The sequence below is a fragment of the Arachis duranensis genome, chromosome 9 (assembly GCF_000817695.3).
Source record: "Arachis duranensis cultivar V14167 chromosome 9, aradu.V14167.gnm2.J7QH, whole genome shotgun sequence".
Classification (NCBI taxonomy): Eukaryota; Viridiplantae; Streptophyta; class Magnoliopsida; order Fabales; family Fabaceae; genus Arachis; species Arachis duranensis.
In genome coordinates this window covers 111,996,568-112,012,453 of record NC_029780.3, presented here as the reverse complement: position 1 = coordinate 112,012,453, position 15,886 = coordinate 111,996,568, and the positions used below count along the sequence as shown (strand labels likewise).

General features: G+C 36.8%; 3 protein-coding genes across 5 annotated transcripts in view; 2 read left to right on the top strand and 1 right to left on the bottom strand.

Moving 5' to 3' along the window:
- The window catches only part of LOC107467497 (beta-glucuronosyltransferase GlcAT14A), a 3,960-nt gene extending 2,361 nt beyond the window's left edge, over positions 1–1,599 (top strand). Inside the window, exons 2-4 of the mRNA XM_016086613.3 lie at positions 389–464; positions 557–672; positions 765–1,599. Coding sequence (XP_015942099.1) covers positions 389–464; positions 557–672; positions 765–1,279 — 707 coding nt within the window. The 3' untranslated portion in view covers positions 1,280–1,599. The remainder of the gene's footprint in view (positions 1–388; positions 465–556; positions 673–764) is intronic.
- A 274-nt stretch (positions 1,600–1,873) lies between these two features.
- Positions 1,874–5,845, top strand: LOC107467363 (probable splicing factor 3A subunit 1). Of its 3 annotated transcripts, XR_001587861.3 has the most exons (5): positions 1,874–2,022; positions 2,273–4,536; positions 4,635–4,932; positions 5,530–5,592; positions 5,700–5,845. XR_001587861.3 is itself a non-coding variant. In XM_016086435.3 (4 exons), the coding sequence occupies exons 2-3, from the start codon at positions 2,356–2,358 to the stop codon at positions 4,902–4,904; spliced, it is 2,451 nt and encodes an 816-aa protein (XP_015941921.1). In that variant the 5' UTR covers positions 1,874–2,022; positions 2,273–2,355; the 3' UTR covers positions 4,905–4,932; positions 5,105–5,192. The 3 variants fall into 3 exon arrangements, 2 of the variants coding, with proteins under 2 accessions (XP_015941921.1, XP_020986987.1); XM_016086435.3 differs by lacking the exons at positions 5,530–5,592; positions 5,700–5,845 and adding an exon at positions 5,105–5,192; XM_021131328.2 differs by lacking the exons at positions 5,530–5,592; positions 5,700–5,845 and having other exon boundaries at positions 4,635–5,192.
- Positions 5,846–8,623: 2,778 nt separating this feature from the next.
- Positions 8,624–14,032, bottom strand: LOC107467405 (uncharacterized). Its single transcript, XM_016086494.3, has 10 exons — positions 13,885–14,032; positions 13,463–13,526; positions 12,763–13,323; positions 11,859–12,062; positions 11,578–11,742; positions 11,064–11,432; positions 10,881–10,960; positions 10,425–10,791; positions 9,603–9,815; positions 8,624–9,348 (listed from the first exon to the last, which is right to left on the bottom strand). The coding sequence occupies exons 2-10, from the start codon at positions 13,496–13,498 to the stop codon at positions 9,010–9,012; spliced, it is 2,334 nt and encodes a 777-aa protein (XP_015941980.1). The 5' UTR covers positions 13,499–13,526; positions 13,885–14,032; the 3' UTR covers positions 8,624–9,009.
- Positions 14,033–15,886: the final 1,854 nt, after the last annotated feature.

The following is a 15,886-nucleotide window of genomic DNA, read 5'->3' as shown; positions in this document are numbered from 1 at the left end:
TTCTTTGTATGCACATGCTATTGCATAGTGCCGATCATTGACGTACATCCTTTGATATTGGACCATCTTGTTAATAAGACGGCAGTAAAGAATGCAACTAAGCAATATTTTTTATTTTGAAATATGAGGTACGCTGAAAAAGCTGGTTTGTAACTACATGGTTGGCTTTTGAAGGCTCAATAAGTCCTCCATTTTAGGGTTCATCAGTGTGGCCTTCAATCATAGACATCTTGCTTTTAAAATCCAATAACATTTACAGTATTTTCACTTTATTTTGTTATAGGTGACAAGAACCCTACATACTTTTTCCTGTTTTAACTTCTGTGGATCTTTCATATTCTCAACTCTTGTTTCTATGTTACTGATCCGTGCTTGTTTATTTTTCCAGATCTTTCTCATGTTTTCTCTTCTGTTAGGAGAGACCTGAATTTCATTGATCACACTAGCAACCTTGGATGGAAAATGTATGACAATTACTGTTAACTTTCTCTGCTAGCCTGTACTTTGTGGCACTTATTCAATTGGTCTTAGATCATTTATTTGTTTGCTTGTGCAGAGGTGATAGATTCCATCCTATAGTAGTTGACCCAGGGCTATATTTAGCAAGGAGAAGTCAAATTTTTCAGGCTACCGAGAAACGGTCAACCCCTGATGCGTTCAAACTCTACACAGGCAATTCTTTCCTCTCATGCTGTCTGTGTAACACTATCTATGCCTATGAGATTTGCTTATGTTTGTTGTTGACTGCTTTCCTTTCCTTGCAGGTTCATCTTGGGTAATTTTGAGCCGATCTTTCCTCGAATTTTGCATTTTTGGTTGGGATAATTTACCTCGAGTACTGCTGATGTATTTCACAAATGTGAAGTTATCTCAAGAAGGCTACTTCCATTCAGTTATTTGCAATGCACCAGAGTTTAAGAACACAACTGTAAATGGGGACCTAAGATTCATGATCTGGGACAATCCTCCAAAGATGGAACCACACTACCTTAATATGTCCGATTATAATCGGATGGTAGATAGTGGAGCTGCATTTGCAAGGCAGTTCGCAGTTGATAATCCGGTGCTGGACATGATCGATGAAAAGATCCTTCACCGCGGTCGCAAACAAGTCGTGCCAGGGGCATGGTGTTCTGGGCAGAGGAGCTGGTGGTCAGATCCATGCTCCCAGTGGGGCGACGTCAATATACTGAAGCCGGGTCCTCAGGCCAAGAAGCTCGAGGCTTCGATTTCTGGCCTTCTGGATGACTGGAACTTGCAGACCAATGTATGCAATTGATGGACCCGGTAATAGAAACATTTTAGGAAACCGCTATTCATGGACCGGTAGAAGTTGCCATTTATTGAGAACACATTCTTTGGTCACCAGAGTTTGATTTGGATGTTGGAAGTTGGGGGAGGAACTGCTGTGATAGCAGGATTTTTTCTTTTTCTTTTGTTTTTTTTTTGTTTTTCCTAGTGAGTGTCCATAGCAAACACGAGAGTTGGAGGGTGGGGAAGGGAATATATGTATTGTTTGAGGGGCCTCTAATGTTTGTTGTTGATGCTCCAATACATTCAATAAATAGGAGGATATTCATCCAGCTTCCATTTTCATCATCTTGTATGTTTTGTATTCCTCCAAATATCTCAATTCTGGACTACTAGAAACATAAAATTCATTCTTTTTAAGAAAATGATATATACATTGTAATATTATCGTTATTTTACGTTGTTATGTAGAATCTTACGTTTATGTAGCATGACTGGAAAAAATTATTAAATTAGTTATTATTGAATTTGATTAATTATATAATGAAAATATAAAGTGAATTATTTTATGTTTCGGGAAGAAAATAAAAATAATAAAAAAACGAAATTAACAGAGGTTGGGCCTTAAAGCACTAGAAAGAGCAGCGGATACACCGACCCAGCCAGAAATGAGAGATAGATCATCGATCTATGCATAGAAAAGGGCATCCCTTTTCTCTCTCTCTCTTTCTCTCTCTCGGAATTGCTCTACAAGATCCCAGCCCCTTCAGTGTAAGCTCTTCCCTCGTTTTCTTCCTTCTAGGTTCCACTTCGTGCTCACCCACTTATCTAATTACTCTCCTGAATTCACTTTTCTTTATTAGCTTATTTACTTTCTGCTTCCTACAGAATCATGTTTTTTTTTAATAGGTTTCAAATACATCGAAATGAACCCTAGGCACGCGTGTGTTGTTCTTGTTAGTTTTGCGGCTTTCATTTCCTTTAGCTTTCGCTAGGTTAAAAATCTGTTTCTCATTTGCAGGGCTGCTTTGGTGCTTCCTTTTGATTTTGGTTTTGTGTGAATTCGCATAGAAAATATTTGAGCTTTCTAGGGGTTTTCACATCATGTTAGGTTCATTGCCGATACTGCCTCTCCCTGCTCCTCCTTCTGATGGAAATCTCGGTCCTCTACCTGAGTCTCAGCTCCCTCAGGACGATAGGGAGGAGGAGAACAAGTCGAATTCAGCTCCTGCTCCGCCGCCTGCAACGGTTGCTACCCATACTAGAACTATAGGAATTATACACCCCCCTCCTGATATTAGAACCATCGTTGATAAAACTTCCCAGTTTGTTGCCAAGAATGGTCCCGAATTTGAGAAGAGGATTATTGCAAATAACACTGGCAATGTCAAGTTCAATTTCCTCAACGCATCGGATCCCTATCATGCGTATTATCAACACCGTTTGGCTGAATTTCGTGCTCAGAATCAATCGTCTGGTGCGCAACCACCTTTGCAGCCTCCTGACTCGTCTGTTCCTGAATCTGCACCTTCTGCACCGGCCCCTGATAGCAATGGCACAGTGGCAGTTGAAAAGCCTGATATTTCTGCCCAGTTTAGACCTGTTAAGAAAGTGCTTGAACCCCCTGAAGCCGAGCAGTACACTGTTCGGCTTCCCGAAGGAATTACAGGTGAAGAGCTGGATATCATAAAGCTTACGGCACAATTTGTGGCTCGAAATGGGAAATCTTTTTTGACAGGATTAACTAGTAGGGAAGTTAATAACCCACAGTTCCATTTCTTGAAACCAACCCACAGCATGTTTACGTTCTTTACATCCCTTGCGGATGCATATTCAAAGGTTTTGATGCCTCCAAAGGGTTTGACAGAGAAGCTGAAGAAGAGTGTTCCTGACATGACAACTGTCCTTGAGAGGTGTGTGAATAGGCTAGAATGGGAGCGTTCACAAGAGCAAGCCAGGCAAAAAGCCGAGGATGAGATAGAGCAGGAAAGGATACAGATGGCTATGATTGATTGGCATGACTTTGTGGTGGTTGAAACGATAGACTTTGTTGATGATGAGGATGAAGAGTTACCTCCTCCAATGACCATTGAAGAGGTTATTAGGAGAAGCAAGGTGTCAGCCGCAGAAGAAGAAATTGTAGAGCCAGGAAAGGAGGTAGAAATGGAAATGGACGAGGAGGAGGCACAGCTTGTTGCAGAGGGCTTGGGAAAAGCTAGTTTAGAAGACAAGGATGATGAGAGAAATGAAGCCATGGTTACTGAAGAACCTGAGCCACCGATGAAAATTGTGAAGAACTGGAAGAGACCAGAGGAGAGGATTTCTGCAGAAAGAGATCCAACCAAGTTTGTTGTTTCTCCTATCACCGGTGAACTGATTCCTATTAGTGAAATGTCAGAACATATGAGAATTTCCCTTATTGATCCCAAGTACAAGGAACAGAAAGAAAGGATGTTTGCCAAAATTCGAGAGACAACTCTGGCTCAGGATGATGAAATTTCAAGAAACATTGTCGGACTTGCTAGAACCCGTCCTGATATCTTTGGTACAACAGAGGAAGAAGTTTCGAATGCGGTCAAGGCAGAGATTGAGAAGAAAAATGACGAGCAACCTAAGCAAGTTATATGGGATGGTCACACCGGTAGTATTGGCCGCACTGCAAATATAGCCTTGTCTCAGAATATGGGTGGTGAGGATCAAAATGATCCATCTAATAATGAAGCCAAGAACCTTCCTGGTCCTGCTGCACCTCCTCCTAGGCCTGGTATGCCTTCAATTCGGCCTCTTCCACCACCAGCTGGATTAGCATTGAATCATCTTCCCCGTTTTCCTCCCAATGTAGTCCAGTATTCTGCTCCAAACAGTGGTGGACTTTCTGTTCCTCCGCCTAGGCCACCAGTAATGTCCATGATGCAATCTAATCCTAACATTCGGCCAGCCCCACCTCCTCCTATGCCAATGTCTTCTGGGCAGCAGTCGGTTATGGCTGGTCAACCACCCCCAATGCCTCCATCAATTCCTATGAATAGCCAAGGAATTCCCATACCTCCACCTCCAGGATCTCAGTACACTCCTATACCTGTTCCCCGACCTTTTGTTCCTTTCTCTGTCCCACCATCAGGTATGCCTATGATGCATCCACCACCTATGCCTCAAGGAGTGCCACCACCGCCACCACCACCTGAAGAAGCTCCTCCCCCACTTCCAGAGGAACCAGAGCCAAAGAGGCAGAAGCTTGATGATTCTGCTCTGATTCCTGAAGATCAATTTCTGGCTCAACATCCGGTATTTTCCAGACAATCTTCATTTTTTACTCTTAATTTTTATTTACCATGTACCATCATTTCTATTTATGTCCTTCCTAACCGGTTTCGTCTTTGCAGGGACCTCTCCGGATCAGTGTGTCTGTTCCAAACCATGATGAAGGAAATCTTAAAGGACAAGTTCTGGAAATTACAGTGCAATCTCTGTCTGAAACTGTTGGCAGTCTGAAGGAAAAGATTGCAGGGGAGATACAACTCCCTGCTAACAAGCAGAAATTAAGCGGAAAGCCAGGCTTTCTCAAGGATAATATGTCTCTTGCCCATTACAATGTTGGTGGAGGAGAAATACTTACTCTCAGCTTAAGAGAGCGTGGTGGTAGAAAGAGATGAGCATACTAGTTGTTGTCATTTCAAGAAGGTTGTTGTAACCTTTACTCCCTCTTTGAGGAATATGGATCCTCATATTATTGATAGACTACATGTTGTTATCTTAGAATTTTATGTTGGATACATTATATTTGCTGTATTGTGAGGTTTTTTTTGAAGTTTTTATTGTTGTCTTAGAAACTGATGATAATTCTGGAATACAGATTTTGGCACCTTGGCGCAGGTCTCAAGGGGAATGGGAAGTAGTGGAGTTCCTTTATCTAACCTGCTCAAGCTAAACATTTTGCATCACTGATTATTGTTTACTCTTGCATTTCAGTTTATGTGGTTTTTTTGCAAGGTTACTGATTTATTTTTATATGAAGCTTCTTTGCGGTCGGGAACAGGATTCATTAGTGTTTATTTCTGGTGTGTCCTAGTATTCTAACACTTATCAGCGTGAAGATTTGTGTTTCTTGTTGTCCATTACTAGTGTTTAGTTTTTGTCACCATATCTTACTTTGACTAGTGCCACCTTTGGCTATAATCATGAGAGTAGTTTTGTGTCGTTTTATAATCTAGATGATTTCATGCAGTATTGGGATGGTTGTTTTTTTTTCTTTTTGATTTGGGCGTTTTGTCATAACAGAAAATTCTACCTGGACTGTAGGAAGTGCTGTGCAGCTAGGCTGATATGTCTTAATGGGTTCAGGTAGGTAGAATGATCTACAATCTTCTCGGTGCGGTAATAATCTTTGTATTGAGTTTATTTTCAATATTAAATTCTGATGGCAATTTGTGCCTGCCAATGTATTGCAGAATGAAGATGGTTTGGTATTTTATAGCAAGGCTCTCGTTCATGTGTAATCAATCTTCCTGGCTAATGAATATTCAGGATTACTTGATGCCAAAACTTGATTAAGATTTATTTGGTAGTTATGTTAGAATATGATGAGTTCTTTAAAGGGTTATATAAACTTCTTTTACTGTGTCCATTTATTTCTCGTCCATTGGCTTGAATCTTATCTGATGACCCCTTGATTGGAGTCACATTGGGGTTGCTAAGTGCTAATATTTCTGATGGGTAGGCTTTTATTGGTGTTACTTATGCGTGATGATTATTGGTATTCTAAATTAAGTACTAATAATAGGAGTTCTCCATAGGTCTTCGTTATAGATTTTGTCTACCTTGTTTCTAGTCTATGGATAAAAGAGAAATATACAAAGCGGTTCACTTTATACATAAAAAAAAAGTTACATAAATATCGTCGTTTAATAAAGATACCATCGTACCAAGAATTTTTAAAATTTCATATCAATTCCTTAAAACAATTGTATTAATTGGGTGACAGACGAAAATTTCAATTCCAAGTCTATTCTACTCGATTCCGATTACTTGGATTCCTTTGTTTCGTTGTGTGTTGATTAATGGTGGTGATCATGCATGCATAAATCATCATGACAATATTAGTGATAGAAGTAATTTTGATTATTCTTAAATTGAAAATTTATTAAAATACAATTACACTCACCTTTCTAGTTGTCTAACTCAGGCTATTCTCCCTTGATTTACTGATATTTTAATTGGAATATAAAATATACTCTTTTTCTCTTGTTCTTCTGCTTATCAAATTGCCAGCACCACGCCTGCTAAGCCACTCATCACTAGGGGTGAATGCTGATAAAAAAATTATTTATTTATTTATTTATTTTATGAATATGCGAATACTTATAAAAACTAACCAAAATCCGATTCTCTAAGTATATGAATCAGATTTGGTGTGATCCGATAACCTCTCAAATCAGATCCATATCCACAATTTCCAAATCAAATTCAAATAAATATGCGAATTTAATCCATGAACACACTTATTCGTCACCAACGATTTTGGAGAAGAGAACGTCCCGCGTAAACAAATATAACAAGAAAGGAGGCGCATAACGGCATAGACGCATTTTTAACATTTAAAATAAAACGGATGAATTATGAAAAACAAATCTAAGAAAATATTAAGGAGAAGCGAGCTTAATTTAACAAAATTTAAGCATCCTCTCTCCAGGAAATATTTTATATCTATAATTTATTAATTTTAGGTTTATTTTCGAAATTCTCATCTCTTATCCATCGGTCACTAATATACCCAAATTAAAAAATTTATTTAAATTTTTTATTTACAATAAATTTATAAAAATTTATTACCAAAGATTAAAATTTCACCCCAAACAAACAAGAGATTGAGCGCATGTGAATACAACGCGCAGATCATGATGATTTAGCATCAAGAAATAGATTTTGTTCAAGTTCAAAGAAAAAAAAACAAAAAGATTTTGATCAGGTGCAATGTGAAACACGTGAATTGTTTCGACATAGGAGAAAGAGTAAAGTAGAATAAAATAACCCCAAGAGAATACAGAAGGAACCGTTCTACCAGGAGTGATTGTGATCCAGTACATCTATTTGATCAAGGGAACACAGTAGAGATTCTGAGCGAGAGAGAGACTCAACTCAACTGTGATTCCCTTGATTAAAAGGATGGAATGAATCATTATACTCAAAGTCACAAACAACAAAACACAGTAGAAAGTAGAAAGTAGAAACTAGAGTGAAAGTGAATTGAACACTACTTGCTATGCATTTATATAGCCACAAAGTGGAGCCCTACTTTTTCTTCTTCTTGGGCCGGGCTGTTCAGCATCACAATCACAATAATCCCTCCAAATTTATTTTTCGTTGACCAAATTATGAATTTCATGTAATAAATAGGAATGTTACTATCTTATTTACAAAAAACAATATCTTATTATCTTAAAAATTTAATTTTCGTGTACTGCTAGTGTTTACACGGATAATTAACAGTTATCACTTAACCACAAAAAAAAATAATTTCAACTCTTCGAAGTTTCAAACAATCATCTAAACACATAAATGAATATGTAAAAATAGTATATCAAATTCTAGTTCATTGATCTTCTTTATATACATTTTAAAAATAAATAGTCAAATTAGTCCTAAAAGATTACTGATTCTCTAAATTGGTTTTCGAAATATTTTTTTCATCAAATTCGTCGTTTAAAGATTTTAAGTTTGTGATGTTAGTCTTTCCGTCACTTTCTTTGTTGATAGTGTCAAAATTTGCTAATAGGGTAGGTTAAATGACACCTCAACAGACACATAAAAATCTTAATTGACTATTAATATGATTAGTTTATGAAATTATATCAAACCAACTCCAAATTGAGACATTTCAATGCCTCAATTTCTTTCTTCAATTAGGTTTTGATTTGATCTAATTTTATAAAGTTAGTATGTTAATAGTCAATTAGCACTTTTAGGTGTGTGTTGGGTTTCACTTAACGTGCCATATTAGCAAATTTTGACACCATTAACAGAAAATAACAAAAAGAATAATATAACTAATTTAAAATCTTTAAAAGACGAATTTGATTAAAAAAATTCTTTCGAAGACCAATTTAAAAAATGAGTGATCTTTTAAGAATCGATTTGATCATTTACTCTATATTTTAATTTTAACTATGCTGTGGAAAATTTTTGTACAATCATTTTTTTATTAAAAAAAAAACCCTCCTAATTAAAGTCTTTCATTTGTTTTTAGAAAAAAAAAAAGGTGAAATTACTCTTCAATTTTTTGGTAGTTTTTTTAAAAACTTGGGTTAACATTCATTAAATTGCTAACCACTTAGAGACGGTTTGGTTTGCATGGTTATCCACGAAAACAGGAAAATACAGCTCCCAAGTAGTCATTTCCCATTAGTCAGTCAAGCCTATTCACAAATCACAAGACCAGGATCAAAGAGTATTCCACTTTGGTTAAACATTCAAGCCGCACCTATAGAAATTAGAAAGATAATTGAAATAAAGAGTTTAGACTTTTATATATTTCATTCATCTCTCTATGTATTAGCTTAAGCACTTTATTTCACATGCAGTTACACGAACTGTACAGAGAGATAGGTTGATTAATGTGATCGTGCAGGTATTGCTGAGAAGTTATCAGGGCAAACTCATACGAGTGCACCAAGAATTCTTTTCATCCTGTTGGATCATCATCATAAACTTGATTTGGAATTTGTTCCATCCAAAAATTGCAATTTGATACTCACATCATTGTTAAGATGTTTCTTGAAGCTGTTTCGTCCAGTCAAAAGGCTCCCACTCTTTAGAGAAGCTAGCAACTGCTTGCTTCTGTACATCCACCGCTTCATACCGTCGACGCCGATACATGTCTTCCTCGGCAGACTTCAGCATCCCTCTTATTACATTCAAGCCAAGGTTGCTCTTGAACTGCTTCTCGTCATCAATAACATGGACAAAACCCTTGTTTAGTCCAAACTCAACATGGAAGTATGGGAAGTGCTTTGGAATCGAATTCCGCAGTCCCTTCTGGCTTGTGTCGATGAGTTTCTTAGCATTGTGCTGGCTCCATTCATCTTCAGCTTCATCAATTGCCTATGGTGAACACAATGTCAGGACAGATTCAACAATAATACAATATTCAATTTGACATGGCCCATGCAACCACACAAGATAATAAATCAAATCGATTTCAATAGATGCTGTGGAAGAATTATAATTATAATTATAATTATAATCTCTAAGAAAAACAAGGAAATTTTTTTCAAAAAAATTAATGAAGAAACCCAGATCATTTAACATAAATGAAAAGCATTGATTACAAATTAAGATGATGTTAGACATCTCACCTTTTTAAAGTACAAAGGAGCCTCTTTGGCAATATCTTGGGGTAACGGAATGCACTCGACCATACAATGTCGTCTTTGTTGTGCCAATCCCATCACGGTTTCAAGAAACACCACCTCCTTCTCTTGCTTTGCAAACATCATTATTAGGCATTTCTTGAAGTTTCGAATTTCAGTCCACACATTATCATCCACCGTCCTTGTAGCTGATTCATGCTGCAATATAAAAGGATAAGACAAAGTTGGAAATGTTTAGTAATAAAATAAAAGAAAAAAGCTCCTTATGGCACAAATCAACTAGCTCAAAAATATATGAACCTTCTTTAAATTCACATCAAATATATGATACTTAAATGTTAGGATTAATATAAGAATTAATCGTACCGAATTTGGATCCTCTAAATTCAGAAAGTTGGTAAAGTGAAGAATTAATCACCATTGATTTTGTAATTTCCATAAAGTGTGTGCCCCACTATCTTATTTTAAGAGTGATTAACTCCTCACTTTACCACTTTACCAACTTCCTCACTTTAGAAGGTCTTCATCCATCTGAACAAGTCATCATCCCAATTTCCAGAAGAATGCATCAAATACACTCCTCATTACTATGATCATTTCAACATTTCATTCACACCTTTTATTTAGGAATGGTTCTCATCCTAAAGGAAAATCTTCCGAGAGCTGAATCTTAGTAAAATATCGTCTCCATTATTTATTTATTATTATTTTCTGTAAAGTGATTGTGTCAAGTGAAACCCAAGGTAATACTGCTTTCAATTGGCCTAGCCTTTGAAAGGAACACGAACACTAGTAGAATAAGCTCACCTGAATGGGTAAAATGCAGCAATGGCCAGGTGCTACAGGCTGCCACTGTGGCAACATAAGATATGTGAAATTTGCAATTGATACCACCAAATGCATTGGCCGATTTGGATTTTCCAAACAAAAGAGGCAGCGCTCTTGCTGAGTCAAGAATCGATTTTCACGATTGTTTTTCTGAATAATCTTGTGATCATCATCACCTGCACGTGTCTTTCTACTCTTTTTGCTTGGACCATCATCATAGTCATATTCATCATCGGCCCGACTAGAAACCTTAAACTGCTTGTTCTGCATGATCTTGCAAGCAAGATGCATGTCAGCATCATCCTCTCCTTTTTTCTGTTGAGCATATACTTTTTGTGTAGCATATCTTGAATAAAATAAACACACAGTAAAGAAATCATAAGAAAATAATTTAAAAAAAACAAATATATATTGATTTCAAGATAGTAAAAATACCTGCTAGAATCCCCTTCAGATCTTGATCTAATTGTATGAGCTTGATTTCCCTGTTGTGTGTTCATAATCTTTGCTTCTTGCTGTCCACCAAAAGAGTACTAATTAAAAAAGCAATACAGTCAAAGTAATTCTGAAACTAGAAAGGCGTGCTCCCTTGACGATTAAATGACTTTATGGTCTCACCATTAGTTTCTCGGCTTCTTCGTGCTTTCCTTTCAAACGAAGTTGCATAGCCTTCGCTGCCAGCTGGTTTGCAGTCATCCCAGTCTTCACCACTTCACTGCTATTGCCAGGTGCATTTGCTTCAGATGAATCATTTACTGGCTCAACACCTTCTACAGCAGAACCATCAGAATTACTACTCTTGTTGCTAACAAATTCACGCATAAAGCTTCCATCATTAGAAAATTTATTTAGGCTAGATGCCGCTGCAGAAATGAGTGCAGCTCCCTCAGCAGAATGTTGACTTTTTCGCTTTCCCCAAGATAAAGAATCTCGAACTTTAGGTGCTTTCATTTCACCATGCCGGACAGAAACATCCTTCAAGTAGTCCTGCAATTGTTATATTATAAAAATTCAGTGAAATGAAACGGAATATACTTCACGGTCTCAACAAAAGTGAGTTTGATATTATAATAAGTTTCTGAAGAAATAGTCATTGAACAAAGAAGAATACAATAGTTCTCTTATTTGTTACCCTTTTATAATCCCTTCTGCTTTGCTTATCGGTATCTGATTTCTCTTCTGTTTCACCTCTTTGCCTACTTCTTATGGCACGTAGATGAGCACGAGCTGGGGCAGCTGAGTTTGATGCAACAGATGCAGTCAAGTCACCAAGAGAACCCCACCTCTCAGCTACAACCTGTGTGTATCCATATAGCAAAAAGCCAAAATTTTAAAAGATGGACTAGGATTTATTTTTCTAGCGTGTGTGAGTACAAAACAAATGAAAAAATCTGGAAAGTATGTAAAAAAAACCTCCTGAAAGCTACGCCCTTCTCGAGCTGCTTGCTCTTGTGCACGCTTTAAAGCTTTAAGTCTCCAACTTGCTCCCCCATCCCCAACAAGGGAAGCAGATAAAAGTCGGTCTGCACCAACTTTAGTCCCATCACTTTCTTCTGGATAGCCACTTCCATTATCCTTCAGATATGGATTCAACTCCTTAGGATTCACCTTAATTGGCTGAAGAAAAAAAAATATTCAGTCTTTTTAATCCTACAATAGCCATGAGAATAAAAGGAGCAGACAAGCTGCAAACAAAATGGAAATATTCTTCACCTATTCAAGTGTCAAAAGCAAAGTGAAATATTGGTCAATCATTATTCCTTCAAACAAAAGTATACAACAGTAGATGAGCCAAATAGGTTGTAGCCACACAGCAAAATCAAATCATAGGTAAGAATCAGGAAATTTACTTTTGTGAATAATATTAGCAAATGTCAACATACTCGTTCTCATTTAGAAAAGCCAAAAGGTCAGCAGGTACATTCTTACTGAACCCTGTTATCTGAAAGCTTTTTCAACATTTTTTTAATACACTTTCTTTGCTTTCTTCATTTCAACTTGCTCTTCTCATATATTTATTTTCAGGAAATGTTATACTGGGGTGATGAAATATAATAACGTGTTTTTCTTTGCTCGCATTTGTTGTTCATATTTAATGCTATTTAGTTTACCTTTTGCCTTCCCTTTTCGTTCGTCCTTTTATTTTTATTCTTGTTATGGTATAGTAAAAAATGAGACCACCAAACTTTGTTCAATAAGACGAAATTCAAGTAAGCAACAAGATGTTAACAAACAACAAACAATCAGAAGATAAATAAAGAACTGAACAGGAGAACGAGAAGCTAAAGGGCAAAAAATTATCGACACTGATTCATACCTCCTCAACAGGATCTTCCTCTGGCAATTTCTCCACTGTATCTGAAACTGTTGGTCCCTTACTCTCAGGCCTAAGCATCCAATCCAATCCCATTTCTTTTCTTGAAATTTCATTCTCACTTATAGAATCTGCTGCAATATTTGCAGCTTCACCTTTTACCTTGCTCTTTTTACTCCCGTGTTTTCTATTTGTCTTTTGATGCCTCCCCTTTCGATCTTTGAAATCCTTACTAACATCTGAAGAGGATGATGAGCATTCCTCAGATGAATATCTTTTTTTCCCACTCCTTGATCTTGATCTTCGTTTTGACCTTTTACAAGAATCATCTGATGAACCACCATCCCTTTTCTTTTTTGCTTTCTTCGTGTTCTTCTTTTCATCTTGGTTGCTTTCATACTCTGATGAAGAACTTTCATCTGATGAATACCACTTCTTCCTAGAACCTCTCTTTATCTTTTCAAGTTCTTCATCATCAGAAGAGCTGTTCCTAGAACTCTTCCCTTTTCCCTTATTTTTTCTCCTCCTAATATCTGATTTAGAAACCAAGTCCTCATCTTGCATCTGTCAGACACATAATTAAGCCAAAAGAAATACAAACACAATCAGGCATGCCACACACCCCAGATGGAATCCGAGAAAATGGAAGAAATAGTGAAAATAACAACAAAGGCGCAATGATAGATAAGCAAACCCTACTGACCTGGTCACGAGGAATGAATTTCACCCCAGAAAGCATTTTCTAAATTGTTTGACTGTAGCAATCCCTGTATAAGAACAATGGTAAAAATTACAAAAACAATCAATTGCATAACACCAAACCAAAACAATTAAGCATGAAAAATAGTGTAGAACAGAAAAACTACATAAAAAGAGATACGCGATAGCTCCCAAAACTTACTGAGCTCGGAATCATCAAAGTTACAAATTGAAATATGAAAATTCTCAACCATACATCCAATCCAAGTGAATCACTCATAATTGACGAGCTTAGTAGTTCAAAACCAAACACAAAATCACGGAGTTGCACGAATGCTACCAAAGGAAAAAGGATAAAAAATAATTTGAAAAAAAAAAACAGTAGTAGCAAGATGAAGGAACAATAGCAGGAGGGAGTTGACATACCTCTGCGAGATGTGCATCCACAGAAGATGGCTGCGAGGGGGAGAGCGCGGCGGTGCTGTAATTCAGACACCACTAGCTGGCGGGGGCGGATGACAGAAGGAAGAACCCAAGAAGGATGCGTCGCTCGTGGGTAGCACTTCTCAAACAAATTTTTTTTTTGGGTCAAAGATGGGACCATAGGCTGGCCCAGATCCGCAAAATAAATCCTACCCTCTACCCGACCCGGTTCACAAACTTGCTTTCGTTGATTGGATTGCTTTGTCCAAATGATATATCTTGGATCAGTCAGCCCATTGAATATTGTGAAATGTAGATTTTTTTGGACTGAAAATTAATTTACTTTCTTTGGGCTTTGGGTGTTCGGCGCTTTTTTTGTAAAGCAATACATACCAAAAACTCTATTTTGTCATTTGTGTGAAAAACATTTCTTAGTACTACTTTTTTTTTATTAAGACAAAAGAAAGTTATACTCCGCATACCAAAAGAAAAAAAATAAACTTATACTCTCTCTATATGATTTTTGTCCCACAGTAAGAATTTAAATGCAACCTGGTATTCATAATTGAGTAGGTGTCTCCTTTCAATTTTTGTCAGATTAGCAAATTAAATATGAGTTTAATTTTAATGCATCCTTTTAAATAATTATTTACGTGTTGTAAAATAAATAAATAACTAATGAAGATATAATATATAAAGTAAATAAGTATAAATATAAGACTCTAATTTTGATATTCACTAATATAATTATCATAATATAATAATAGAAGAAACTTATATATTTATTGCTATTATATATTAGTAGCGTATGAAAGAGGGAGGAGAAAAGTTTAATATAAAGAGAGAGAAAGTATTAGCAACATAAAGAAAGAGAAAGAAGTGATTTGTTTATTGCTCTTACTTTTTCAGAGACAAATAGCCTCTATTTATAAGCATATATGGTAGTAGGTTTTCAAACTTCATTAAATAATATTCTCCTTGAAAACCTGAGCCTTGTGGGAAAATGGTCATCCACCAAGGCTATCTTATCACAATACTCCCCCTTGGATGACCATTTAGGATTATGCCTCGTTAAAACCTTACTAAAGAAAAACCCTGTGGGAAAAACCTTAGTGAAGGAAAAAGAGTACAATATCCTTTGTGATGAGGACTGCCTCATTAAAAACCTTGCCAAGAAAAACCCAATGGGAAAAAAACCTGTCCAAGGAAAAAAGAGTACAGTCTCCCCCTCATGCCGACATCATTTAATGTCTCGAAATCGGTGCATCCCAATCTCATGTACTAATCTTTCAAAAGAGGATTTTGGGAGTGATTTTGTAAATAAATATGCCAGATTGTCGCTTGAGCGGATCTGTTGGACATCAATCGTCTCTTGATTTTGAAGATCATGAGTGAAGAAGAATTTAGGAGAAATATGCTTTGTTCTATCACCTTTGATGTATCCACCCTTAAGTTGAGCAATGCATGCTGTATTATCTTCAAACAGGACGGTTGGAGCTATCTTATGATCAATCAGTCCACATGATGACAGAATATATTGAATCAGACTCCTCAGCCAAAAACACTCGCGATTAGCTTCATGAATCGCCAGTATTTCAGCATGATTAGAGGATGTTGCAGCAATCGTCTGTTTCGTAGACCTCCAAGATATAGCTGTACCACCATATGTGAACAGGTATCCTGTTTGAGATCTCCTTTTATGTGGATCAGACAAGTATCCAGCATCTGCATAGCCAACTAGTTGTGACTTGGATCCATAGGGATAAAGCAATCCTATATCAACCGTCCCATGAAGATATCGAAAAATTTGTTTGATTCCACTCCAATGTCTTCTGGTTGGAGAGGAACTATATCTTGCTAGTAAATTCACAGCAAATGATATATCGGGTCGCGTATTGTTAGCAAGATATATTAGTGCCCCAATAGTACTAAGATATGGTACTTCAGGACCAAGGATATCTTCATTTTCTTCTTTAGGACGGAATTGATCCTTTTTCACATCCAA